The sequence below is a fragment of the Dreissena polymorpha genome, chromosome 6, assembly GCF_020536995.1.
Source record: "Dreissena polymorpha isolate Duluth1 chromosome 6, UMN_Dpol_1.0, whole genome shotgun sequence".
Taxonomy (NCBI): domain Eukaryota; kingdom Metazoa; phylum Mollusca; class Bivalvia; order Myida; family Dreissenidae; genus Dreissena; species Dreissena polymorpha.
Genome location: NC_068360.1, coordinates 102,911,868 through 102,939,180, shown reverse-complemented (window position 1 = coordinate 102,939,180; position 27,313 = coordinate 102,911,868). Strand labels below are relative to the sequence as shown.

At 35.4% G+C, this 27,313-nt stretch overlaps 2 protein-coding genes across 2 annotated transcripts in view; both read right to left on the bottom strand.

The window, feature by feature from the left end:
* Nucleotides 1-94: 94 nt before the first annotated feature.
* On the bottom strand, nucleotides 95-5,616 carry LOC127834743 (uncharacterized). The gene is made up of 7 exons (XM_052360778.1): nucleotides 5,448-5,616; nucleotides 4,419-4,489; nucleotides 3,876-3,982; nucleotides 2,040-2,129; nucleotides 1,321-1,462; nucleotides 648-763; nucleotides 95-248 (listed from the first exon to the last, which is right to left on the bottom strand). Exons 1-5 carry the CDS (start codon nucleotides 5,555-5,557, stop codon nucleotides 1,322-1,324), a joined length of 519 nt encoding a protein of 172 aa, XP_052216738.1. The 5' UTR covers nucleotides 5,558-5,616; the 3' UTR covers nucleotides 95-248; nucleotides 648-763; nucleotide 1,321.
* Nucleotides 5,617-8,945: 3,329 nt separating this feature from the next.
* LOC127833442 (ATP-dependent zinc metalloprotease YME1 homolog) overlaps nucleotides 8,946-27,313 on the bottom strand; it is a 37,859-nt gene continuing 19,491 nt past the window's right edge. Inside the window, exons 9-20 of the mRNA XM_052358710.1 lie at nucleotides 26,852-26,911; nucleotides 25,563-25,655; nucleotides 24,546-24,678; nucleotides 23,465-23,527; nucleotides 23,011-23,123; nucleotides 22,454-22,498; nucleotides 15,939-16,049; nucleotides 14,324-14,475; nucleotides 13,739-13,865; nucleotides 11,538-11,611; nucleotides 11,111-11,221; nucleotides 8,946-10,323 (exon numbers count right to left, since the gene is read on the bottom strand). Of these exons, the coding sequence (XP_052214670.1) occupies nucleotides 10,054-10,323; nucleotides 11,111-11,221; nucleotides 11,538-11,611; nucleotides 13,739-13,865; nucleotides 14,324-14,475; nucleotides 15,939-16,049; nucleotides 22,454-22,498; nucleotides 23,011-23,123; nucleotides 23,465-23,527; nucleotides 24,546-24,678; nucleotides 25,563-25,655; nucleotides 26,852-26,911 (1,352 nt within the window). The 3' untranslated portion in view covers nucleotides 8,946-10,053. The remainder of the gene's footprint in view (nucleotides 10,324-11,110; nucleotides 11,222-11,537; nucleotides 11,612-13,738; nucleotides 13,866-14,323; nucleotides 14,476-15,938; nucleotides 16,050-22,453; nucleotides 22,499-23,010; nucleotides 23,124-23,464; nucleotides 23,528-24,545; nucleotides 24,679-25,562; nucleotides 25,656-26,851; nucleotides 26,912-27,313) is intronic.

Sequence of the window (27,313 nt, the reverse complement as noted above, 5' to 3'; positions counted from 1 at the left end):
AAACTACGTAACCTTAAGATTCACCAGCTCAAGATTGTAGCACGTGGGCCTTTCTCTATGCAAATAAAACAATACCGAAGAAGTAAACAAAATACAAAACAGGCTAAATGTGTGAAAAAAAGACTTAAAAGTGCAAAGCTATCTTACCAATCCTAAGTCCGTACAGTGGGTTCTTTGCCACAATCACGGTGTTCGTCGAGGCATTAAGACTTGTAACCTTCACCGACCTGTCCGCCCAACTCCAGTACCTGTAACAGAGATTACAATTACAACTGTACGATGAACTCAAAGGTTATCGGTTTTGAACCTAATATAAAGATGTCTTATGATCCTTGAAATAATTTTAAAAAGCCAATACTACGTGAATAAACGACCTCATGCCGCCTCATATTTTCACCAATAATACAAACCTATGTATCATAATTGATTAGCCTAAAACGTGTGAGTCACATAACGGTATTTGTTTATGAATGTGTCAGGAGATAGCGTTTTTGTTTTTTTTGGATAAAAACCTTTGAATTAAAAAAAACCAGTAAAATTAATTATACAAGATACCTCAGTAAAACAGTTTAGTACTTGCTTTTTATACTTGCATAGCTTAACACGCTTCCAAAAACCAAGAACTTTGATGTCTGTGCGATTCTTACCAATAGCCGTATACCCACAAGTCCGTCTCATTGGCCCATCCCGCCGGTACTGACGAGTTGTACCGAAACCTGGTGCCGGACTTCCCATCCGGAACCTCAATTATGTTGATGAAACCCTGGCAATTCATATTAAGGACCGGTGAAAGTAAATTTCATCGCACACGTTAACCGAAATGTGTACACTATTAATTTTAAAGAGCGCTAATTTAGTGATGAATTGACGCATGCGACGGCGCTTTATGTTTCACATACACGTACCAAACTTCTCGGTCACGGTATTTCATCTGGAAAGCGTCCAGGGGATAAGCACAATAATGATGCAATTACTTATAGAATTTGCAGCACACTGTACCCTTTGAATTCATATTTGTGATGCACTTGCTTGACGCGTTTGTCGTTTGAAATATTATGCCATGACAAGCTTAACAGGCACTTACAAGTGGTGATGATTTAAACCTTAATTTTAATAAAATTCAAAACACCAAAATTTACTTCAGTATTATACAAAAGTCGATCTGGTAGTTTGCTACCGAACCAAATAGAAAACGTTTTTAATACAACACAACTGCATTTATGTATGTGCAAAAGTTCGATTTTAATTTTATGCATAGACACGGATACATTTAAAATTCGAACAACCACCAACTTATTTCCCTCAAACTTTTCAACTTGCCTCATTTGGCCACTGTGCAACGTGTAGCGGTTTTCCCATTGTAGAACACTTCTATCTGCGCTGGGTTTTGAGCGTTAAATCCGAACTCTTGAATTGTTCCGTAGTTTGTGATACCCACATCAGGCAAATGTACCACGCGGACCTATACATTGACCTATACACTTGTAAATTGTGGTGCAACGGTTTCTTACATTAAATATATGAATATATCGAAACGTACCGCTGTAACAAACGGAACCAGGCTTTGCCATGATCAGTTAAAACACCTACCAACTTATTGGTAAATGCTCTGTGTCCATTCATCCAACATCGAAAGCATCAACATGCACTTGTTTATACTGAATATCCACAAGCGATGATTGGCTTCTGTTGCATATAACGATAATACATAGAAGTATGACCATTGTCGAAGTGTTTGAACAAAATTGTTTTGATCGGAGGTGATAACTACGATCTGACACATGTGACATTTTATTTAACCATTCATGAATAATGGTTCACTTTGTAGACTTACGTCGCCGTGGTGCAATTGATATAGTGTCCATCGAGCGTTCTGGAGGTCACAGGTTCGATCTCCACTGTTCTTCAGATCTCCAAAAAGACACCAAGAACTGGTTATAGACCAAGGAAACAGACTTGACAACGTTTCAATAAGCCTGATGCTTTCGATGCAATCTAGCTAAAACAAATAGGTTTTACCTAAACGTTACTTGACTTACGTGCTGTCGTGCATTGGGTGGCAACTTTGCAAGAACGTCGTGGTCGGTTATGTGCTTAAAATACCGGCTTTCGATTGGTTTACCGCCCGTCTGAAGGGAAACATTCCCTTATAAATACATACGTACAATTTGCTTAATATTAATAATTTAGCCTTTTCAAAACATCGACATAAAATGTGGATCTTACATGCAAACAGACCAATACGATGCTACAGTACTCTATTCTATTCATCAAACGACTAAAGGAGCACTGACGCTACCTATCTCTGTATTTCAAAAACATTGAGATCATAATTGGTTGGACCAAGGTCATTGCGCAATTTTGATCCAATGACGTCGTTTACATTAACCTTAGTGTAAAATGTGTAACGCTTAAGATCATAGCATAAAAGTCTGGCAATCGACACAAACCACATGTTCTTGATAAATTTCTTTACGTGATCGTTTGCTGGCAAAATATTTAAACTCGATATAAAAGTAGATGTACGAGAAATATGTATGCGTCCCGAATTACGGCAAGACCTTCTATGTGACCTTGATCTTTGATTGCTTCATTAAAAAAAATATTCTAAATTATTTTTCGTCAATACTATTCGGAATACTAATTTATATGATCTTGTGAATTTTCTAGATATTGTGTGGATTCTAGTTCTATATTGCAAGCCCTTATGATCTTTGAACTATTGACAATAAAATAAACGAGCATCTTCCTTTCCTGCCAAATAACCAGCTTGGCAACATGACCTTTGACCTAATGATCCCAAACATAAGAGGCATAAACCTTTCCGCACAGTAACCACTGAATTTACATGATCATAGGTGCGGAAACAAATTTTCTATTTCAAGCCGATGTAGCCTTGATCTCGGACCTGTTGACCTCAAAATCAGTAGGTATCTTTATTTACTCACAAGAAACCATCATAGCAATTAAGATTAGTACGAGTCGCAGAGTTATCTACAGGTTTAAATATTGCGAGGAAACCATATTATGAATACAAGTCCCTATGACCTTGATATTGGACCTGATAACCTCAAAATGTATACGCATCGTCCTTGCTAACCAAATACCCACTTTACAACCCGTATGTCAATGTTAGATATTGTGCAAAATCATATGCCCTGTTACTAGCAACTTATACTGTAACTTTTGACTTGTTGAACACTTAATTAAATTAATTCATTATGTTCTCCTCAGTAACCAACATACCAATTCAGATGATCATAGGTCGAAGCGTTCTCTAGATATCAAGCTGAAACATATTTCTTGATTTAGCTCATGTGCCCTTGAATTTTAAAACAGTAGCCTAACCATATTATCTCGTCTTTTCTTTCATGTAATAACTCTACCAAGTCTCATTGTAGGTTAAAGCGTTCTCTAATTATAGTGCCTAAACGTGTTTCATGTGTCAGTTCCTGACCTTTTTCTTGATGATTCCAAAATCAATAGTCGTTTAATCGTTAGCCCAGGCAATCAAGATACAACTTTGTTTATCATAGGACCAAACGTTATCAATATATTCTGCTCAAACGACGCCCCTTTAACATTGACCTTCGAGTTTGACAAGTTTACCTCAAAGCAATACTGTGCCTACCACGTATTTGACCTGTCCTTGATACGAACGTACTTTACATATCACACATACGGCCTGACATTCAGGAGATTATATGTCCATAGTACGTATATATCCAGAAGTTCAACCTACTTTTCCTACCGCGTATAACGGTCTTACGTTGGTCGGACGTAATGCACATTCTAATATGCGGCCTTTCACTTATATGAACGTATGCAGATGTAACGGATACGACTTGACATTGAACCGAACGTAATATACCTACCACGTATACGGCTTGCCTTTGATACGAACGTATGACGACGTTACTGACGTTAATCTGCAGCGTTGCAGCAAGATCGTGATGACCTTTCAGTAACTCGATGTAGGCCGCTGGAGGTGTGGATAAAACGATACATGTATTTTCATTCATTAATCATTAAATTCCTTAGATTAAATCCACATACACAAAAAGTGAAGCCATATTGTTTTTTAGGCGTTTGCGTTAATTTGCATTGTAATTTTCAAATATTTTCCATATATGTTCATAATAGTAAAGCACTCGATAATAAATCTATATAATGACAGTAATCCTGGTATTCCATAAAAACTAAGAACATAAGGAGATACTTAGATTCGGAAAGACTTTATAATACAATAAACTCACTTGAAATTTATATATAAAAACAGACTGCGTTGTTTTACGAATGAGTGCGCATATTAAACAAAACCATAGCTGCAGCTAAAAAAACTGCATCCACATAGTACAACCAACAGTTTACTATTTTTATGTACAAAAGTATTCAAATAAATAAAATTGTATACGCACTGGAGTACTGAGCTCCCTTGAGACTTGCAATCGCATGTTGTATCGTTTTCATGGGGGTTGCTGCATCTGTACTACAAATAGTATGTAAATATACTGAAAAATGATTTTAATTATATTATTAGGCGATGAGATGTAGTGGTTGTGTCACTTCCGGTAATTGCAGGCGTGGTATATGCCGAAGATATACAGATGAAGTGTACCTTGTTGCTATCTAGATGTGGTGCATTATATTGCTACAGCTTTGTTATATCTGGTAGCTATATATATGCGGTACATCAAGTGGCAATAATGTAGTTGCAATAATGTAGCTACATATAGTAGCTATATATGGGTTATATATAGTATCTAAATATATGGTCTATCTAGAAGCTATAGATGTAGTATATATAGTAACTATAGATGCTGTATACATAGAACATTTGGTATATAGCGTAGCTATAGATGTGGTACCTATTATAGCTGTATATGGTGTACGTATACTATTATATATTTTCTGTATCTATGTGAAACAGATATAGTTTATCTGCATTGATGCGGTTATCTAGTATTTAAAGCTGGTGTATATCTAGGAGCTTTAGAATTTGAAGACCGGGAAGACAACGCAAGTGGCCGCAGAGATGGGGAAATTCAACCTCCCCATCCTATAAATCAGCAAACCAATATAGACTGTTTTTTATTTTGGCAGAAGCGACTAACTTCCGATGACTAACTGCTGTTCTCAGGGCATAAGCAGGACGATGCAGTACAAACAAAGGGAGAAGCCATTGTGCTTACCAAATCGGAATTGAACGCGCTCATCGGGTGGAATGCAATCGGCTTAACGATAATAATAGCCTCTTTCCATACAAAGAAGAAGATGGTCAATATGGACATAATCCAGTGCTACGCACCAGCAAACGACAGTAAAGAGGACGAGAATGACATATATATATAATTTCTATAAATGTTGAATATCTAGAAGTGAAAATTCTATTAGCTTTAAATGGGTATTATTTTATAGTAGCATAATGTAAGTTGATGAAAGCTTACCCGTTGTTGAGGTCAGAGCCTGTGGGGCTGACATACAGATGAACGTCTGCAGCTGTCACCACCGTCAGCAGCCCGTTGCAGCTTAGTAAGAAAATCACAAGTGTTAACATCTCAACAAGGGCATTCACGGTTGAAAGGTAACACAAGTGTGAAGAAAGCGTGTTTAATGTATAGACAGACAAACTGGAGATAAATAATTCAGGACTTAAAGGGGCCATCCAACAGATTTTGGCATGTATTGAAGCCTAAAAATCTCGAGTAAAAACAAAACACACAAGAACACAATTTTAACAACGGAAAAAAGTAACCGTCAACAGGGCTCGAAGCACTGAGCCCTGGAGGCCTGGAGTAAAAGTATCCCGCCTTGACCATTCGACCATCCATGCTCATGATTAGAGCGGATGTATTTTTAACTTATATAAGCAATCCTCGTAGTATCCCAAAATAAAACAACAACAGAACTTTCCCAATTATTCAATCGTTTCGCGTCGCACGACGCTTTATAATTTTCAGGTTTTCAAATCACCAAAAGATGCATATAATAGATATTTAAGAGCATGGTAAATGGTCAGTTTACCATTTGTTAAACGGCCCCTTTTAAGATAAGAAGATGCCAGTAGATGTGTACTGGGAATAAACAATGCCCGTTCTGATAATTGTTCTGTAATATGTAGCACACACACTGATCGACCTCCTAGACATCGTTGAATGCCACGTGCGATATATTTGAAATCTGGCTAACATTTGAATGTTTTGTAACTATTTTAAGTTTGCAATGACAGTATATGTACATTTCGCTGACAAAACCTATGTGATTCGTTTTTACCAATCCACATTAGATGACCCGCGTCATGCGAAAATGGGTCTTATGCAAAATAAGTCCAGTGAAGCCCCAGACCAGCCAGTGCATTAGCGGTACCTTGTCCGCTTTAAATTGACGCAAAGTTTCGTGGTCTCATTAGCGAACACGGTATGTCCCAACCAGATTGCGCGAATACGCAGGCTGGTCAAGAGTCACGCTGGCCCCATGTGGTATTAGACCTATTTTAACTAGACGCGGCTCAGAGGATACTGAGTAGCAAACTTTAAACATGTACGTTAAACGTTTCTCAACATTTACTTATCTGGTATCTGGTTCTGAAAAAAAACACTAATAAAACTATAATTAGTGTATGATTCAATATCGGCTTGTCGTTTACATCCTTCTGAGATTTAAGCCTTGTTATACTAAACTGTGTCTTGTAGTATCATGTTCTTTTCATTTCAAGAACGAGTCTTAATTACGAGAATTTCAATCATTTTAAATCTGATCAGAGAAATTCTCGGGACACACCTGATTATAATAAAATATTCATACATCGCCTATTCGCCACATTTGAATGTTGCCTTACACTGACTCTTACACCTCAGCTGACAATCAGCTGACGAAATAGACATCGGTATGGCTGAGCGGTCAGTGGATAGGCCTTTCCTCTTCATATCGCAAGCTTAATGGCCCCTCAAAGATCCTAGTAAATAGCATAGTTTAAACAGTGTTTGTTTCCCCATGTTGTCTTCCGCTCCGTGTCTTTGTTACAATAAAATACTTACTATATGATTCTATAATTTTGTTCTCTCATTTGACTTGTATCAGAAGTTTCCCCTGCATCTGTGAATCGATCATCGCTTGGAAGGGTCGTTACAAAGTGGGTGACCAGTACCCTGGGGTCGACCAATAAAGATATACACAAGAGATGTGTTTGTCAGAAACACTATGCCCCCTACTGCGCCGCTTTGAATTAAAAAAAATATTGTATCCCTTTAAACAATATTTCTTCCCTTGTGAAAATGATCTGTACCTGACAAATGATATAAAATAGAAATTATCCCTTTTTAAAGCGTGTTACCTCCCTTGGATTTTGTGTTTTGACCTTTAACCATGAAGAATGACCTTGACCTTTCACCAATAAAAATGTGCAGCTCCATGAGATACACATACTTGCCACATATCAAGTTGCTTTCTTCAATATTGCAAAAGTTATGGCAAATCTTAAAGTTGACTGACAGTTCAACTGCTATATGCTAACCTACCGGGAGCATAAAAATGCGATATGGAATGGTTTTGGGGGTATATAGGCTGTTTCCTAAGCGCAGCAGTTTATAACGGTACTTAAAAAATATGTTTAGTTGTGGGTCACCATACCAGACAGGCTGGTTTCAAATTCAAAATATGTCAGAAAAAAACTGAAAATTAAAGCTATGCTTCAAAGTTCATCCCAAGCTCCATAATCCCCTATTACGTTAATCAGGATGAAACGCTAGGACACACTCCTGGACCTCACAATAGGGAGTAAATGCAATTAAAAACACTTCTTGAATTGAATTAAATGTCATGTTATGTATTTATTAACAACAGTGTATTTGGATTAGTCTTATTATTTTATTTTTTTAATCCAAACTGTATGTGTAACACTTTTATCAAACCTGAGACTTCTGGATACAAACTGGCATGCTCTATTCACACACCACAGAGACAATAGGCTGCTAGGTAGCGTATTTTAGGTTTGTTTTTATTTTCACCAAATAAGCATTTTACACATATACTATGAGCCGTTTCAGGTTGAGGGAAATATATAAAAACAAGAGCTGCCACCATAGGATGAGCTTATTTCGAAACCTAAACGCAGATTTCGAAACCTACGCTGACCCTAAGTTCAAGGTCAAGGTCACCGGGGTCAAAATGTGTGTGTGTATGGAAAGGCCTTGTCCATCTACACATGCATACCAAATATAATGGTTATATCTCAACGGACATAGAAGTTATGAGCATTTTTCAAAACCTCACCGCAGATTTCGAAACCTAAACGCGGACCCTAAGTTCAAGGTCATGGTCAAAGGGGTCCAACTTTGTGTGCATATGGAAAGGCCTTGTCCATATACAAATGCATACAAAATATGGAGGTTATATCTCAAGGGCATAGAAGTTATGAGCATTTTTCGAAACCTAAACGCAGATTTCGAAACCTAAACCCGGACCCTAAGTTCAAGGTCAAAGTCACAGGGGTAAAAAATGTTGAGCGTATGGACAGGTATAGTCCATATACACATGCATACCAAAAATATGAAGGTTATATCTCAAGGGACATAGAAGTTATGAGCATTTTTCAAAACCTAAACGCAGATTTTGAAACCTAAACGCGGACCCTAAGTTCAAGGTCACAGGGGTAAAACGTTTTGTGTGTGTGGAAAGGCCTTGTTAATATACACATGCATAACAAATATGACGGTTATATCTCAAGGGACATAGAAGTAATGAGCATTTGTCGAAACCTAAACATGAAGTGTGACGGAAAGACGGACAGACAGACGGACAGTCCGATCACTATATACTATAATATATCTTCGAAAAGGGGGCATAATTAGGTGTTATAACATGAAATATAGTTCATTACAGGTTTAAATACGTAAGTATTAACAGTTCCCTGATAATGTCAATAATTGGAAAATTCAACAACAGGCACCATTGTAACAAATTTATTCTTTTTAAAGAAACAAAGTGTATGTATTGTCAACAAAACAAAATCTTTATTCAGTGAGTTTGCAATAAAGAGCATTATTTTTTTACAAAGCAGTACACTATTAAAGTATGTTATATATATTGATATATTCTTACATGTACATTAAAACATCAATATTTTTGCACACCTGTCAAGTTATCAAGCATATTGCAAACTAAAATCATACATATAACATTCTTCGTTTTGGTCTAGGCTACCAGTGCAATATAGACATTATCAATTCATAACAACACTTTCTAAACATGATTTATTGTAATTAAAAATGTCTTAATAGCATGTTGAGAAGCAGATGGGTGATGTATAACTAAATCCTTTGAGAGAAACTGACAACAAACATGAAAAGACATAAAAGTCTTGTCTATCCATTAGAGGAACCTATTTAGATTAAACTAACACATTATTACACTTAACTTTTTGAAAAAGTTAAAGTTGAACTTGTCCAAGAGTCATTTAATAACATGATGCAGAATGACTTTCAGCTCTCAAGTTCTTAATTAAAATGTGAAAAGCAATACATGTAAAATGAATGTAAAATCTTGATCCACATAAGTAAACTACACAATTTGTAAGAAATATACAAGAACATAAAAAATCCCAAGGTTACAAGCATTGGCTAAAATATACAAAACAATATGTTGTATGACCTCCTTTTCATCGTAGCCTTTTTGTTTGTATACTGATAAAAGATCTTGACTGTATACTCATTACTTTAACTTACAAGAAACCTTTTCATAACTATATCATAATACACAGTTCGCAAACTGTTTGCTACTTCATATCTGTGCATGAGCTTGTAGAATATAATATTCATAGAGATAAAGATCTCCGGCTTTTTTAAACATTACAAACCGCTTCAAGAATATATGTGGCTGCCACCATGCTGCAAATAAAGGTCTAAATAACACTTGTTCATTATTCACCAGCAATGAATATGAGGAATATCTGCCTTGTTCTTTGGATATCGAAGAAATGTTCTACAATGAACTATTTTTTATAATTACAGCTTTTTTTTAATGTGTTCCATTTTTAATTTTTTTTCCCCATCTTGTTCATTGCACGGGTAAATCTGGTTTGCCACTTGGGGTGTCAACAGTAGGAGCCAAGATGATTCCAAAAGGTCCAATCTTTGGAACAATATCTTTATCTGGTTTGCCCTTGTTCTTAAGGGACCCACGTGGTGCCCGATTGATGGGCTTACCACTTATCGCAGCCTTGATTTCGTCTACATCAAGTGTCTCATACTTCATGAGGGCCTCGGCAAGGAGCTGATGCTCCTTCTTGTGAGTGTTTAAAATGTTCATCGCCCTGTTGTAGGACTCCTGGTAAAATATGCAGAAACATTGGCGTATTTATAAGTGTATAAGTGTTTCACTATTTGCCAATCAATAACGCACATTGACCTGTTGTAAGTCCTTTAAAAAAGCAAATTAAATTAAAGACCTCTCTCAATTGATGTTTTAAAAGCTAATTTTTTACACTTAAGATACTGATGAAAAGCAAACAGCATTAAACCTTTTCATTTTGCATCTGAGCGTTTATAGGTTTATTAAGCTAGGCTTATAAAACCCAAGTATGAGACTTGACACTTTCCTGATTTTCTGTTTATTCAATTATTTGCAAATTTTTCTGTATTTGTTTTCAAACCAAAACAAAAAACAGCAGAAAAAATAACTGAAAAACATCAAATACAATTATAAAATGTACCTGAATTATGCGCTATGGTGAGCATGTCTGTTGTTTGAAACATGCTCCAGATAAGCTTAGTTTTTACCACATGGTCTTACTTCATTAACCCTTAATCACTTAGATACATTTTTTTACACATTTGTTATCCATTAGAAAGTTAAATTTAATTTAAGACCTTTCTTACTAAACTCAAGTTGTCAAGGGTTCATTTCCACCCTTGGATACTGATGAGCAGCAAACAGCATAAAACCTGAACACACTGCGAGTTACTCGCAGGCTGTTCTTGTTTTATGCTGGTTGCAAAAGCCATTTTCACTTTGCTACTTATGGGAGAAAGGGTTAATACAAGCATGATTTTTGGACGAAATGGTATACATCATGGATTTCTGTGCACTCTAAATGATCTATGAGCCTACTTACTTCCAGAAATCTGTTGATTTCATTGTCTATGAGCTTCTGCAGCTCCGGACTAGTTTCATTCACCTGTATCAGGTTACCATCATTGGGGTCAGAGTGCACTCGCTTGCCAACCTAATAATGAAAGAGAACAACCGCAAGACACGATTTAAACTAGTCAATAAAGTGGCAATTATAGTATATTTGATATCTGAAGTGTTATGTCACTTCTTTACCTATACTCTCCCCCTACTTTACTAAATCCTTCACTTATCTTTGATAAAAAAAGTACAAAGCATTCTACATCAGTCAATTTTTCATTAAGATCTATAAAAAAGAAATAGAAATCTATAAGTGCCTAATTATGCAGTAAATTTGTATGCACTTGAAAATAAATAAAACAGTTATTTTCAAATGCAACTTTTATTATGCAAGATACAAGTACAAATACCTTTTCAGACATTCCCCACTTCTTGACCATAAGTGTTGCCATAGCAGTGCACATTTGGAAGTCACTAGAAGCACCTTTGATCAAATATAAAAACACACAATTTAATTAAAATAAAAGAAACTACATATTGTCACAGAAGTGAAACGTATTCCCAAACATGGCACGTGACCCAATAAGACCGACTGATTTCCTTGGTAAATTCAGTATACAAAGCAGACGGTACAGGAGTATTGGACAGTATGAAATAATAATTGCCACAAGTTTCATTGAAGTTAAAGTTTTTAAAGTACCAACACTGAGGCTATTTTAAGTATTTCATATTCTGTACAAGTGTTCAAGCTAAAATAAACACAATTGAAATCTCAATGCAATCAAAAGTAAAATTAGCCAAGAGGCCCCAAATGGCCCTGGGTCGCTCACCTGAGAGACTAAGATGGAAAGAAACAAAGATTAAAACTCTTCAGCAAATATTTCAAATTATTGGTATGACAAAACTGACTTTAAAAATAAGGTGTTCCAAAGTATTCACAATACAGAAAATTACCCCACCCACCCTGGCGGCCATGTTTTTAATTCCCAGATTTTTTTAAATATATATATATAAGGAAAATGCTTCTTACATACATATAGAGAAAACTGCCCCATACCCTCTCACGGCCATGTTTTTCCACTGATCACAACCATTTTCAAACTCATCCGACATATCAATAAAACCAATGTTTTAACCAAGTTTCATGATGATTGGCCAAAAAATGTGACTTTTAGATTGTTCAAAAACTTTTTAGTATATAAATAAAAGGAAAATGACCCTCCCTGGCGGTCATGTTACTGGTACTAGATGGATCAAAACCATTTTTGAAATCAACCGTTGTATACAGGAAAAAAATGTTCTGACCAACAAATTTCATGAAAAATGTGTCTTCTAGACTGTTCACATGTTTTCACTATATACATATGGTTTTTCACTGATCACGAATATTTTCAATCTCAACCAAGTTATCCATTAAACCCATGCTTTGGCCATTTTTCATGATGATTGGATACAAAAAATGTGACTTCTAGTGTTAACAAGCTTTTTTTAATATCTAATATAAGGAAAAAGACCCTGGCCATGTTTTTTTTACCAATCCGAACCATTTTCAAAAACAAATGTTCTGACCAAATTTCATGAAGATTGGACAAAAAATGTGTCTTCTAGACTTTTCACATGTTTTCACTATATACAAATAGAGAAAACTGCCCCACCCCCTGGTGGCAATGTTTTTCCACCCATCATGACCATTTTTCGAACTCGTCCGAGATATCTATAAAATCGATGATTAGACAAAATTTCATGATGATTATGCAAAAAATGTGATTTCTAGAGTGTTCACAAGCTTTTTTTACTATATAATGTATAGAAAATGCCCCCCTCCCCTGGTGACCATGTTTTATTACCGATCCGAACCATTTTCGAACTCAACCGTCATATCCAGGAAACAAATGTTCTGACCACATTTCATGAAGATAGGACCAAAAAAGTGGCTTCTAGAGTGTTCACATGTTTTCACTATATACATGTAGAGAAAACTGCCCCGCCCTTGGCGGCCATGTTTTTTCACCAATCTGTACCATTTAAGGACTCATCCGAGATATCAATAAAACCAATATTTTGACCAAGTTTCATGATGATTGGGCAAAAATTGTGACTTCTAGAGTGTCAAGAATTTTTGACGTAGGAACAAAATGAAATGACGTCCATAATCTCCATATTGCCATCTATCCATGTTTCAAGTTTAATGAACAAATATGAAGAACTTTTAAAGTTATCCCAGGATCCAGAAAAGTGTGACAGACTGACTGACTGACTGACGACACACAGAGCGCAAACCATTAGTCCCCTCCGGTTTCAATGGTAGGGGCAAAAAGTGTGAAACATGGAATATTTATTACATTAATAGTTTATTCAACCCTATCCCACTTTGATGACATTTTAACCTGTTTGCAGTCCGTTAGAAAATCACATTAAATTAAAACAATTCTTAAAAGATTTAAGTTTCAAAGGCTTCATTTCCAAACCTAAAGATACTGATCAGCAGCAAATAGCATAAAACCTGAAAATACCGTGAGTTTCTCATTTTTCACTTTGTATCAGAGTGTGAAAGGGACAAAGGGTTAAAAGAAGTTATTTGCACTAAATACAAGATCAACACAGCCCTTACCATTTCCTACAAACTCCACTCCATATTTCAACTCCTCTCCAGCTCGGCCACCCATTCCAACATCCATCCTGGCAAGACACTGGGCACGCGTCATCCCATACGGCTCTTTGTCTGGTACTGACATTGTCTGCAAGCAGAAATTATTGTGAGAGACTACATTAGAGTAGATAACATCGTCTGATACTGACATTGTCTGCATACAGGAATTACTATGAGGTACTCCATTGTCTGTTGCTGACATTGTTTAAATGCAGAAATTATTATGAGGTACTAGATACAAGTAGACACAATGACACAATCTATAAGTCACATGTCGAAGCATTTCAAGATATTGTGTATTGTGCGGAAACATATTTTATATTTCAAGTCGCTGAGACTTAGACCTTTTGGCCTTAAAGTCAAAAGGGGTCTTCCTTTACCCTAGAGTAGCAGCCCAAACACTTAACTATGAATCTACAGCAACTGTGAGTACTACACAGATTAATCTGGGATGACACAATATGCACAAGCAATAAGCCCAGATTTCACAGAGCATGACTTAATTATATTGAATCAACACTTGATTGTGTTTCAGTGCACACTTACCACTCCAAGAGCCTCTCCCCTGGGCTCGATGGTCACTTTATGAAGGGGCAGGGCATGGTCTGTGAAGTACGCCACGATTGTGTGACCGGCCTCATGGTACGCTGTCCGCCATAGCTCCTCCTCATCTATCTTCTTGTTCTTCCAAGCAGGACCTGAAAGTGTGCAGGCTTGTGATTTAAGAACCACCTCAAGACGGGAAAATGCCCTAACCAACTTTCAGGTTTCAACTCAACTCTTTATTTGCATTTTTATCTCGCTAAGTTAATGACTATCTTCAAAATTATTTGACATTGAAACGGAGGACATCAGCTGAAAGGAGGAGAAATCACACCCCCTATGTGCCAGTTTACATGCACTCTCTTTAAACGGTATTCAAAAATTTCAAAAACTGTCCTTACCCCCAAAAATATAGAAATATAAAATGCAAAAAAGTAATGCTTAAAATGGTTATTTATATGTAACTTCTAAAACAGGCTTGTGGTTGCTAGAATGCAAGTAATCTCATGTAATTTTCTTCTAAATGCACGTAATTTTTATTTTAACATTGACTAAATACCCTATAGTACCCTAAATACCCAGCCTACAGTATTATTTTGGTAAATAATGTGTTCTATAAAGTCATACCGTACATGTCAAGCTTTATCATGGCTACAGATAACTATTTAACCAAAGAATCTATACAAACTGGAGTTCCAAATAATAACTCTGCTTTGATTTCAATTAATTCATGTATAATTCCAGTTTGATTGAAAAACACTGAATGTTTACGAAGTTATCACCCTAATTCAACTTGAATTGGTTTCCAAATGATCATTCTTATCAAATAATAATTTTTTTCAATGTGAATCATTATGGAAATCCTGAAAAGTTCTGCTTTAGTTACAAACCATTTCAGCAAGATTTATTTTATTCTAAAAACATGACAATAAGTAGTACTCATGAATAGATTCACATACTTCAGCTGTTTTTCATATGTTGGTGTAACATCATACAAACAGGTCAAGTTTGATGTTGTTGACAAACAACTGCATTTACAAATATCTGAATATTTTAAGCCCAATTTTTCTATATACTCTTTTTCAGGATAATACCTTACAATTTAAACAAGACTATTGTCAAGCAATATAAGTCCCCTACCGACTCCACCATTGTCAGAAATTCCAACATTTTCAGATATTAAAAAAATATATTTGTTGCAATAGCAACCAGAATTTTTGACGTAGGAACAAAATGAAATAACGTGCATAATGTCAATATTGCCATCTATCCATGTTCCAAGTTTCGTGAAAAAATATTAAGAACTTTTAAAGTTATCGCAGGATCCAGAAAACCACCATTTTCGCAGTATTTCTAGTCTATTTGTTGCCATAGCAACCAGAATTTAAGACATAGGAACAAAATGAAATGACGTGCATAATGTCTATATTTCCATCTATCCATGTTCCAAGTTTTATGAACAAATATTAAAAACTTTTAAAGTTATCACAGGATCCAGAAAAGTGTGACAGAATCACAGACGCACAGAGCGAAAACCATAAGTCTCCTATGGGACTAAAAAAATATATTTCAAATCATTGACTTAAGAACATCCTTATTAGTCCTACCAAGCACCTACCCATTGTGACCTTGTCTCTGGCTTCTGCAAGGTCATCCATAGTCACATGGCTGCCCCCCTTCAAGGTTGCGATTATGGCAGCCTGGTTTACAAGATTGGCAATGTCTGCTCCTGCAATTGCCAGACAAACATAGTTTCACAGTCTCTGTTTTATTATTTACTTTTTCCATTCTTTATGTGTATACATAGGCACTGAGAGTATGAATGATTAATCAATATCTACCTGTAAAAATAGATATAGATAATATCTATTTTAAAAATATATCTGATAATATACCTGGCAACATGAGTGAAGACATTCAACCTCATAAAATCTTTATGTTATATTAAAAGTTAGTTACATTTCAACTGCCATTTTGTATTTTGTATTCTTAAAATGAATACCGGTAGGCATCTTTCTTTCCTGTCAAGTAATCTGCAAGATTTCCATATGTTAAAGCATTTTCTAGATATTGTGCACAACTCATGTATTGATAAAAGCTCATGCCTTGACCTTCCATCATCTGATCACAAAATCAAAATTTAATTATGTATTTTTTTCTCCAATGTAACCACCATACACAGTTGGGATACAAAAACCACCTCAAGGGAGGAAAATGCCCTATCCCCATTACAGGGTTCAACTCAAGGTGATCTCAAAATTAAATTTCTGCATGCATATTCGTAGGTCAAAGCATTTTCTAAATACTGTGAACCTAATATTTTTTGTTTAACACTAATTTGGGAGGGTTTTTGGGGGTTCTCTCATCCACACAATTCAAATGTTTGTAGAAATTTTATGTTCACAGTCTTATGCCCAAAATATATCCAATTAGCTGTGACGCTAGCCTTAAAGGAAGGAAACCGACTGTAAATGAGATATCAATTTTGTTTCACATTTAAATTGAATAAGAATTATCTGTCTAGAAGCTGAATAGGGAAGTCTTCGATAATTCTGTAAATTCTGGACTTAAATTATTTGGATCTATTAATCTTATTGTTTTCATCACAAACAAACAGAATAAACTGACATAATATCTTAAAGGTGCAATTTGCTGTATAGTCAGCATGTATCATTTTGCCGTTTGTTACCTCATAAATTGTCATGCGTTATAGTCTTTCAAACTATCATAAATAACACAGCTGTTTGTATTACTTTTAGACAAGACAAGTTGGGTAATTCAGTGCTTTTTTTCTTGATGAGGGGAAAGGGCCTCGGCTTCAATTTTAGGGGAAAAAATATTCACAAAACTGAGAAATGGGAAAAACATTTCTGAAGTAAAATTAAAATTTGGCAAACATTGCAAGATTTTAAAAACAAGAGGGCCATGGGCCCTGAGCGCTCACCTGAGACCCAAAGGAACTAAACTATTCTGGGAAGGTGGAGTTCAAAATAATAAAAGTACTTCAAACAGACGAGCGTACATACTTAACTTGGGCTTTATAGTTTGATTATTTAGTGTCAAATCTTCAAAAGAGGACGAGTGCTGAGCAGACAGGCGGTAGAACAGACTTAGTGTGCTCTATTATTAAAATAAGTTTTCACTGTTTTTCCATTTAAAGTTATTTAGAACAATGATACTCTGATTTTCAAGTAATACTGCATTTCACATATCATACATGACATACCTCTGTATATAAAACTAATTAGAATAATAGTATTTCTGACTTTCACATAATACTGTATTTCACAAATCATCCATGTAGGCCTACATGACTTTTGTATATCAATCTGTATTTATGATTTAAAATGAAATTTCATACTTCATTTAAGAGTAAATTTTTGTTAATTATTCACATTTGTAAGTGTTGTTTGTAAACAATCCCTCTACGCGTCTACTCTTTATTTACAACCAATTCAAAACTAAAATGCATTTTAATTGTGAAATTTATTCTCAAATACAAGCTGCATTTAATATCATAAGTATCGCAAATAGTTGGTTTTAAGGACATTTTATCTATCTCTTTAATTCTTGAACAAAGTATATCTACGATATGATATGTGTACATGTAGACACGATAGTTTTTTGTCAATAAATGTTCAACAGTAAAGTTGGAGAATATTTCAATCTATTTTTTATTGATCAATATAATTGAATTTTGACAACAGTTGTTGCCTAAGCTGTAAAGGATTTTTTTACATACGTATATTTACTTTTTCTTCTTGATATTCATAATACACACTGGGTATTTGTGATAGTTATAAGTTAAATAATAGCCATATTGAGTAAGTTCAATCAGGCATCACTGTACTTAAAGCTAAGAAATATGAAATATCATGCCCATTAAATTTATATATATATTGTATAAACCTTTCTTAGAAATATATAAGTACATTTTTTGCTTATTCAAGAGCTTGCTTCAATGTTGTAATCAGTTCTTTTTATGCAGTCAGCATGCTGATTTTTATACGAAAATAAATGCCAGACAGATGTATTTATGTGTTTATCTCTATATTGATACCACTGTATAGCAATTGCTGTTCCATGCTGTTCACTGCAAAGGGCTGTAAACAAGGGGATAGGCATCATGCAACTGTCAGAGATAATAAGGTACCTGCTGTGGCTAATGGTTATTTCATTGGTCTGCGTCATTAAATTACATGCAACAAAATGTGTGAAAAGTGGCAAGCACAGGAATTTGGGGCCTGACTCTAAACTGTTATATACAGTTGTTTCTCCCCTAAGTAATTTTCTGTGAAATCAATATTACTACTTAAAATTTTGAGATAATTTAAAAAAGCGTTTTCAGATGGAAAAAATACGTTTGTTGCACTTCATCCCCAACCAATCATCAACATAATAATCCTCTGTTATTATGGCCATATTTTTCAAATGTTCACGACTATTTTCAAACTCGTCTGAGGCATCCACATAACCAATGTTTTGACCAAATTTAATGATGATTAGGCCAAAAATGTGACTTCTAGAGTGTTCACAAGCTATTTTACAATATAAATAAAAGTCGCTCACCTAGAATAACAAGATATTATTGGGACAAATCTTCTGACCAAGTTTCAAGAAGATCAAAAAATAAATCTTTAGAGTGTTAACAAGATTTTACTATAGCCATATAAGGAAAAATGCCCCGCCCCCTGGCAGCCATGTTTTTCAACCAACTGGCATCAGTTTTTTTACACTTCCAAGATATTATCGGGATAAATCTTCTGACCAAGTTTCATGAAGATCGGACAGTAAATGTGGCCTCTAGAGTGTTAATCAGATTTTACTATAGCCATATATGGTAAAATGCCCCGCTATTTGGAAGCCATGTTTTCCAAGCAAACATAATTATTTTCGAACTCAACCAAGATATCATTGAGACCAATCTTCTAACCAAATTTCATGAAGATTGGACAATAAATGTGGCCTCTAGAGTGTTAATAAGGTTTTACAAAAGCCATATATAGCCATATAAGGAAAAAAAGCCCCGCCCCTGGTGGCCATGTTTTAAAAGCAACAAAAACCATTTTTGAACTCATCCAAGATATCATTGGGACAAATCTTCAGCCGAAGTTTCATGATGATCAGAAAATAAATGTGACTTTTAGAGTGTTAACAAGGTCATTTTCAATATAATTTAAAATAAAAGTTAAGAAGAACATGTGTCGAAAAATGCGAAAGAAGCCAGATATTTAATACTGAAATCAAAAATGTCTGTAAAGTCGAATTCGCCAGAATGTATATCTGCATGTACGATGTGTATCTTCATTTAGTTTAATGGTTGTTTTTAAATTCCTGCAGCAATGTCTATTCGTACGACACACAAACACTAACTCCGATCCTAATAAAAAGACGAATCCTTAATTATTGTAGGAAAATGTTTACGAAATATCTTCGTCACCATCGGCTCAGGGCGCTAATTTGTCTTTGCTGCATTTTATGAAAATCGTCTTCAATGTCTTGCCTATTTTGTGTTATTGTAACATGTATTTATCAATATATTTAACACATATAAAAATCGTATAGTCTTGCTTTAATTGTTTAACAAAAGAATGCCATATTGTACAGAATCATCAAACAATAAAAAACATGTTCAAAAGCTTGCTATCTTCCAGAATGTAAAACTATCATTTATAATTAATTCCACTTAATCTTCATGTGCTTAAAAATAATATTTTAAAAAGGGAGACAACTCTGTCAATTCAACATAATTTTTCAAAAGCCATTTTGCAGTTACTTCCCTTGACATGCTAAACTAGTGTTCACAAGCAGCTTTACTATATAAATATAAGGAAAATGACCCCTCCCCCCCAAGCAGCCATGCTTTTTTACCGATCCAAACCATTTTCGAACTCAACCGTCATATCCAGAAAACACATGTTCTGACCAAATTTCATGAACATTGGACCAAAAATGTGACTTCTAGAGGGTTCACATGTTTTCACTATATACATATATAGAAAACTGCCCCACCCCCTGGCTGCCATGTTTTTTCACCGATCTGGACCATTTTCGAACTTGTTCGAGATATCAATGTTACCAGTGTTTTGACCAAGTTTCATGATGATAGGGCAAAAATTGTGACTTCTAGAGTGTTCAAAGGTTTCTCTATAGCCATATAAGGAATACTGCCCCGCCCCCTGGCGGCCATGTTTTTCAACGGACAAGAACCATTTTTGAACTCAACCAACATATCATTTAGGCAAACATTTTGGCAAAATTTACATGAAGATTGGGCATCAAATGTGACTTCTACAGTGTTCACAAGGTTGTTCTTTTTTTGATCTAGTGACCTAGTTTTTTACCCAGGGTGACCCAGTTTCAAACTCAGTCGAGGTATCATCGGGACAAATGTTCTGACCAAGTGTCATGAAGATTGGATAAGAAATGTGGCCTCTAGAGTGTTCACAAGGTAAAATGTTGACGACGCACGACAGACGTCGGACAAAAGGCGATCCCAAAAGCTCACCATGAGCACCTTGTGCTCAGGTGAGCTAAAAATATTGGGGTAAGTTTCCTGTCTCTTGGAGGAAGGGACCCATATAAGGTCCCTGCTAAAGCAGAAAAAAGCCCTGGGCAATTGGCCTGTTTGTTGCCATGCTGATTACTGCATCAACAGATTATCTTGCTAATTAGATACTGCACTAGGCTTTAAAGACTCTTATTATTGTGATACTTAGACCTTAAGAATCTGAAACTATGGGTTATTGACATGTTGTTGTTTTCAATTATTTTAAGTGGGCAAAAGGGGTGTTAGGATCAACAATAGAGTACATATTTGTCATGAACGCAATGAGAAATCAACACATTTATGATTCAACAAATATGTGTTACGATAGCAATCAACAAAATTTTATGTAAACAAATCCATGCAACCATGGTATCCCACCGAAATGAAAGTCTACAGCAAACTTACTTACCAATCGACCTAACTACCAACCAAGTGACAAGAAGGTGCAAAACAAATACTACCTGCTTCTTTTAAATGAATATTGATGTTATATTGAACAAGAGCTGTCAGAGGACAGCACGCTCGACTATTCGAGTGCTTGACAGTATAACGCAAGCCATCATGGAGAGGGGGGTATATTGTGGGTGTGTGGTGTGTGGTCATTTAAAAGATGATCTTCAAAACGAAAAGAAAAAAAAGAAAATGTTTTTTTTTTTAAATATATAAAAAATTGGGGGGGGGGGGATTCGGATGGGGCTTGGGGGATAGTTTGGGTGGAGTCCTTTGTGGTATGTCAGGTAAGTGTTGTTTTGTCAAAGTATGAAACATGATATCTGATCTTAAATAAAGAAGTTATGGCAATTTAAGCAAAATTTATTAATTTGACCTACAGAATCAAGGTCATTCAAAGGTCAAAGTCATATTCAACTTGCCAGGTACAGTAACATTATGATAGTAAGAAAGTATTTGAAGTTTGAAAGCAATAGCCTTAATACTTAAGAAGTAAAGTGGATCTTAACACAAAATTTAACAAAATATTCAAAGTTTCAAAGACAAAAAAGGGTCATAATTCCTACAAAATGCTTGATACAGTTGTCTGCTCTTGTTTATAGGTTGGGGTCATGTTGGTAAAGAAGTATGCAAAATATAAAAGCAATATGTCAAGGGACATAGAAAATCTTTGAGGTGGTAAACAAAGTTTAACATAAGAAATCTAAGTGAAAAAGGGCCATAATTCTTTCAAAATGCTTGATACAGTTGTCTGCTCTTGTTTATAGGTTGGGGTCATGTTGGTAAAGAAGTATGCAAAATATAAAAGCAATATGTCAAGGGACATTGACAATATTTGAGGTGGTACACAAACTTTAACATAGAGTTATCAATAATATGCATATTCTAAGTGGAAAAAGGGCCATAATTCTTACAAAATGCTTGATACAGTTGTCTGCTCTTGTTTATAGGTTGGAGTCATGTTGGTAAAGAAGTATGCAAAATATGAAAGCAATATGTCAAGGGACATAGGAAATATTTGGGGTGGTACGCAAACTTTAACATTTGCACGCTCACGCCGACGCCGGGGTGAGTAGGATAGCTCCATTATATATATTTCATACATAATAGTCGAGCTAAAAATGAAAAAATACCTGTCATTCCGATTGTCTGTTTTGCCAAAGAATCAATGTTGATTTCTAAAAAATAAACATGGAAAAACAGATAAAAACTTTCTGTTCTATTCTACATAATATATACTATACTGACAAGTAAAAACAGAGTACAATTTAAACTGAATTTGATGTAAAACAAAAGTTACATGGACATTCCTACAAAACTAAAATTTTAAAAAAGCCATGCCTCAACCTCAGTTTTATTATTTACATACATCACCCTGACACCAACGTAATGCAGTCCCAAATGGATTCTTCTAATAAGGTTTCTATGTATGAAAATCAATGATAAATGTTCAGCATTCCATACACTACACAGGTGTCATTTCAGATTTGTGTCAATCATGGAAATCCATCCTCACAAGCATCGTTCCCACACTAACAATGACATCAGCGGAGCCTTGGTTTATCTTAGTGAAAAAGACACCCCAGACATTGGTTCCCATGTAATTATGACACCCAAGACACTGGTTTCGATGTCATTATGACACCCCAGACATTGGTTCCTAATACTAATCCCCACTTGAACTACTCACTGCCATCATGTTTGCACTTGGACAGATAGAGACGGAACAACTCCTTCCTGCCATCGTTGTCTGGGGGCCGCACATGTACCTCCATGTCAAACCTGCCGGGCCGCAGTAGGGCCCTACAATACAGATGGTAGATTAGTTAACGCCGTCCTGATTGCATTTGGGCTTAGTCATAACAATGTTGATGCAAATCAAATCTGCCCAGCCATTGTGAGGCTCTAAAATACAGGGAGAATATTGTGTATTAAGATTATTTATTTTTTCTACACATTTCTCCATCCTATAATGATGGTCAGTTAAATTTTCTTACCCGTACTTTCTTACAAGCTTATCATTGCCCTTTTCCAGAACTTGTCATTTACAAACATTACAAATATCGTGAATATGTAAAATGTACATCAAGATGTAAAATTGGAAACTGCATTAGTAAGAAATATCATTATCATAGGATACTTACGAATCCAGATTCCCTTTCTTGTTTGTGGCTCCAATGACTATTATGCTCTCTTGTGAATCAAACCTGAATAATTGATATTCATTTTGAACTTATAACTAATCATAAAAATTAAGTGTTACTTGTATAACACAAAAATGTTGTCCACTCAAACAGGAGACTATTTTTGTATTAGGGATTATTATCAATAAAAGGCGCCAGTGTGCAAGCTGTCCATAATGGCATTAATACCCTGAGGACACTTACTTCCAGTGTCTTCTATAAATGGACTCAGTTTTATATTAAAAAACTTAAAAGCTAAGGCTATTATGCTACCTTGAACAGTATCTGAGATATATATTATATAGCTCAAAAGTTACATCATACAAAAAACAACAAAGTGCAATTATAACTCTTATTTAAGAAAGTTTAAGGTTATGGTTCTAGTGCATGGCACTTCTCCTCAATGAAATCTGAACATACATGAACTTTTATTTTGAAATCTTTTATAGTTTCTGAGAAATCAATTGAAAAATTGGTTATTGACAGAAAGACGGAAAGACAAGACCACAACAATAACCATCCTCCTTCGGCGGGGCATTTTAGTTTTATCTGTTTGGACGAGAAATGAATCCCTAAGAATGTAAATGAGGAACATGTAGACATGCCATGACACACAATGGAAACGTGGTATCAAAAGGTTAACAAAGTCATTATTTATAATTATACAATTTACATATGCAGTAGATTCTTCAGAAAGTAATATATGCCAGGTCTTATTGACAGATTATCAACTCAGTAGAGACTGCAATTTTATGAGTTTTGCTCTGGGCTAAATGGATGTGCATAATGTGATATCCCAGAATTAAGTAATCTCTGCCCAGTCTTATCAAGGACCACACTTTCTGCTGCGCATGCAAAGGATTTTTGTTTAGAAGACGCTTCCTTTTAACAAACAACACCATAAAAGCCAAAGGAGTCGTCCCTGATAAGCCTGAACGGAGTGCACAGGCTAATCTGGAATGACACTTTAATCAAATGCATTAAGCCCTGTTTTTCCAGAATATGGCTTCTATAAACCGCAAAGCCTGATCACAGCACTTACCCATCCATTTCCGAAAGAAGCTGATTGACAGTCTGGTTGGCATAAGGGGTGATGCCCGTTGAAGTCCTCTTACCACCCACACTGTCAATCTCATCTATAAATATGATGCATGGAGCACGCTTCTTCGCGTTCTCTGTAACAGATTGATTTACATAGAAAAAATGCTGTATTACAACAAAAAAAATCTCATTATGCACTAAATAATATTTTTTATTATCCACTTGCCAATATGGAAATTAATTGTTGTTCTTATATATAAGAAATGAATATTGAAATGTAAAAAGATAATTATGGATGTTTTTAAACCAAAATTTACTTAACAAACACAAACAATTACCGGTAGATTGACAAACACACATGCTAAATGTTGGTGCTGAATGGCCTTTCCTTAGACAAGGTCAAGGTCACAGCTAAGGTTGGGTTATAAAAGGCTGACAGAGAACTATATGGTCAACCAACATTCACCCGTACTGACCTTTAAGCAATAATATATATAGAATGTTTGTTGATTTCAGTGTAAAATTGTATCAGAAACATCATGAGTTGGCACAAAAAGCTTATTTCCATGAGTGGTAGATCCACACATAGAAATCTTTGTTTTGATATGACCACAAATGCAATGATAAAACAACCTTGCACTCAAATCAATAATCTTTTTATTTTCTTGCTTTTTTACAAATATATTATCCAATGCACAATATTGGATGGATAGTCATAAGATACATTTTTGTATCTTGCAATCTGATGCCATAATATTACACACTATCATTGCAAACATATCGTCCATTGATGTAGTGGAAAAACAGAGTTTAAGTTTCTGGGCCCTTATAATTTATTTAAATTATTTATTAAATGTCATCATTTATTTTCTATTGTCAATCAGATTTAATTGAAAACTGACTATAAAATTATTCAATTGTTAACTAATAATACTTTTTAATAATAGTCACCAAAAACTTGGCACAAAGCCAGAGTGAAATGATTGAGTGAAAGAGTGAATGTACCCAGATTACGTACCGAAAAGATTTCTAACCCGTTTGGATCCTTGCCCCACGAATACTTCATCAAACTCTGATCCAGAGGCATGGAAGAACGGCACCCCTGCCTCACCTGAAACACGTGGGAATCTGATCATACATCAGGGTTTTAATAAGTTTGGAAGTAATTGAGCTGCATTTTGGGAAAACAGGGCTTAATAAATGTGCGTAAAGTGTGGTTCCAGATTGTTGTTCTGCACTACCAATCTGGGTCGAGACTTTCTACCTCAGCTGGATTTTTGTTTGGGAGAGACCTCCTTAAATTCCATAAAAGCAGACAGTGTCCCCCCTTATTTCAGATACGTAATATGTAGACTTTATCTTATTTTAGAATTTCACATGTGGCAAATCCAGCGATCATTTAATCAATGGTTGTGGCCTAATTCCATTGTTTATTGATCAGTTATGACACATACAACCAGCAAATTTGTAAATTAATAGTTCTTGTTTTCTTGAGAAAAGTCAAAGTGTATCCTTTACAGCCACAAGACCTTATATTCCCTCTATTATAATAACTTGAAAATCCCAGAACAGTAGAAACTTGTCTTTTTTTTCACAAGCAATTAGCCCCTTCCTGCTCAGAAGAAAAATTAAAATGTTTTTATGCAACCAGCAAAAACAACTTAACAGCCTGCAAGTAACTCTCCGTCTGTTCAGGTTAAATGCTGTTTGTAGCTCATCACTTTCATACGGTTGGAAATGAAGCCTTTAAAACCATAATATATGTAAAAACAAGAGCTGTCTCCATAGGATGACATATGCCCCCGAAATTGCTTTAAAAGAAGTTATAAGCATTTTTCGAAACCTAAACGCAGATTTTGAAACCTAAAAGCAGACCCTAATTTCAAGGTCAAGGTCAAAATTTGTATGGGTATGGAAAGGCCTTGTTCATATACACATGCATACCAAATATGAAGGTTACATCTGAAGCAACATAGAAGTTATGAGCATTTTTCGAAACCTAAATGCAGATTTTGAAACCTAAACGCGGACCCTAAGCTCAAGGTCAAGGTCAAAGAGGTCAAAATTTGTGTGCATATGGAAAGGTATACACATGCATACCAAATATGAAGGTTACATCTGAAGTGACAAAGAAGTTATGAGCATTTTTCGAAACCTAAACGCAAAGTGTGACAGACAGACAGACTGACGGACAGACGGACATTGCGATCACTATATGCCCTCCTTAGGGGGCATAAAAATGCGTGGTAATCTGAGTGGTAAAGGTTTAACACTAACAAGCAAAACAAGTTAAAATAACAATCCTACCTGCTATGGCCTTTGCCAACAGGGTCTTTCCTGTACCTGGACTACCTACTAGCAACAGACCTGGGAAATAAGAACAAGAGGGCAATGATCAAACAAAAACACTTAATACAACATCAACTTTAACAAAAGTCAAAATCCTCATGATAAAACAAGAGGACCCTCAAGATCGTAGGGCACTATCCTTAATTCCTGATATTTGAATTTAAAAAAAAACAGAAGTTCATAGTATGTTTGTCACTTACACATGAACACTTGAACATCGAGACAAATGTTTTGACCATATTGTGTCATACAAGAGATTGTGTCTATAGACATATGACACCCATGGCGAATACAGCATACATCAACCCCTTACTACTTGTGTGTTTAGGGGGAGGGGGGTATTTAACACCATTATATTATACACTTAGTATGTAATTTTTAAGGAATTGTTTTTGAATTGAGATATTAATTTAGCCATAA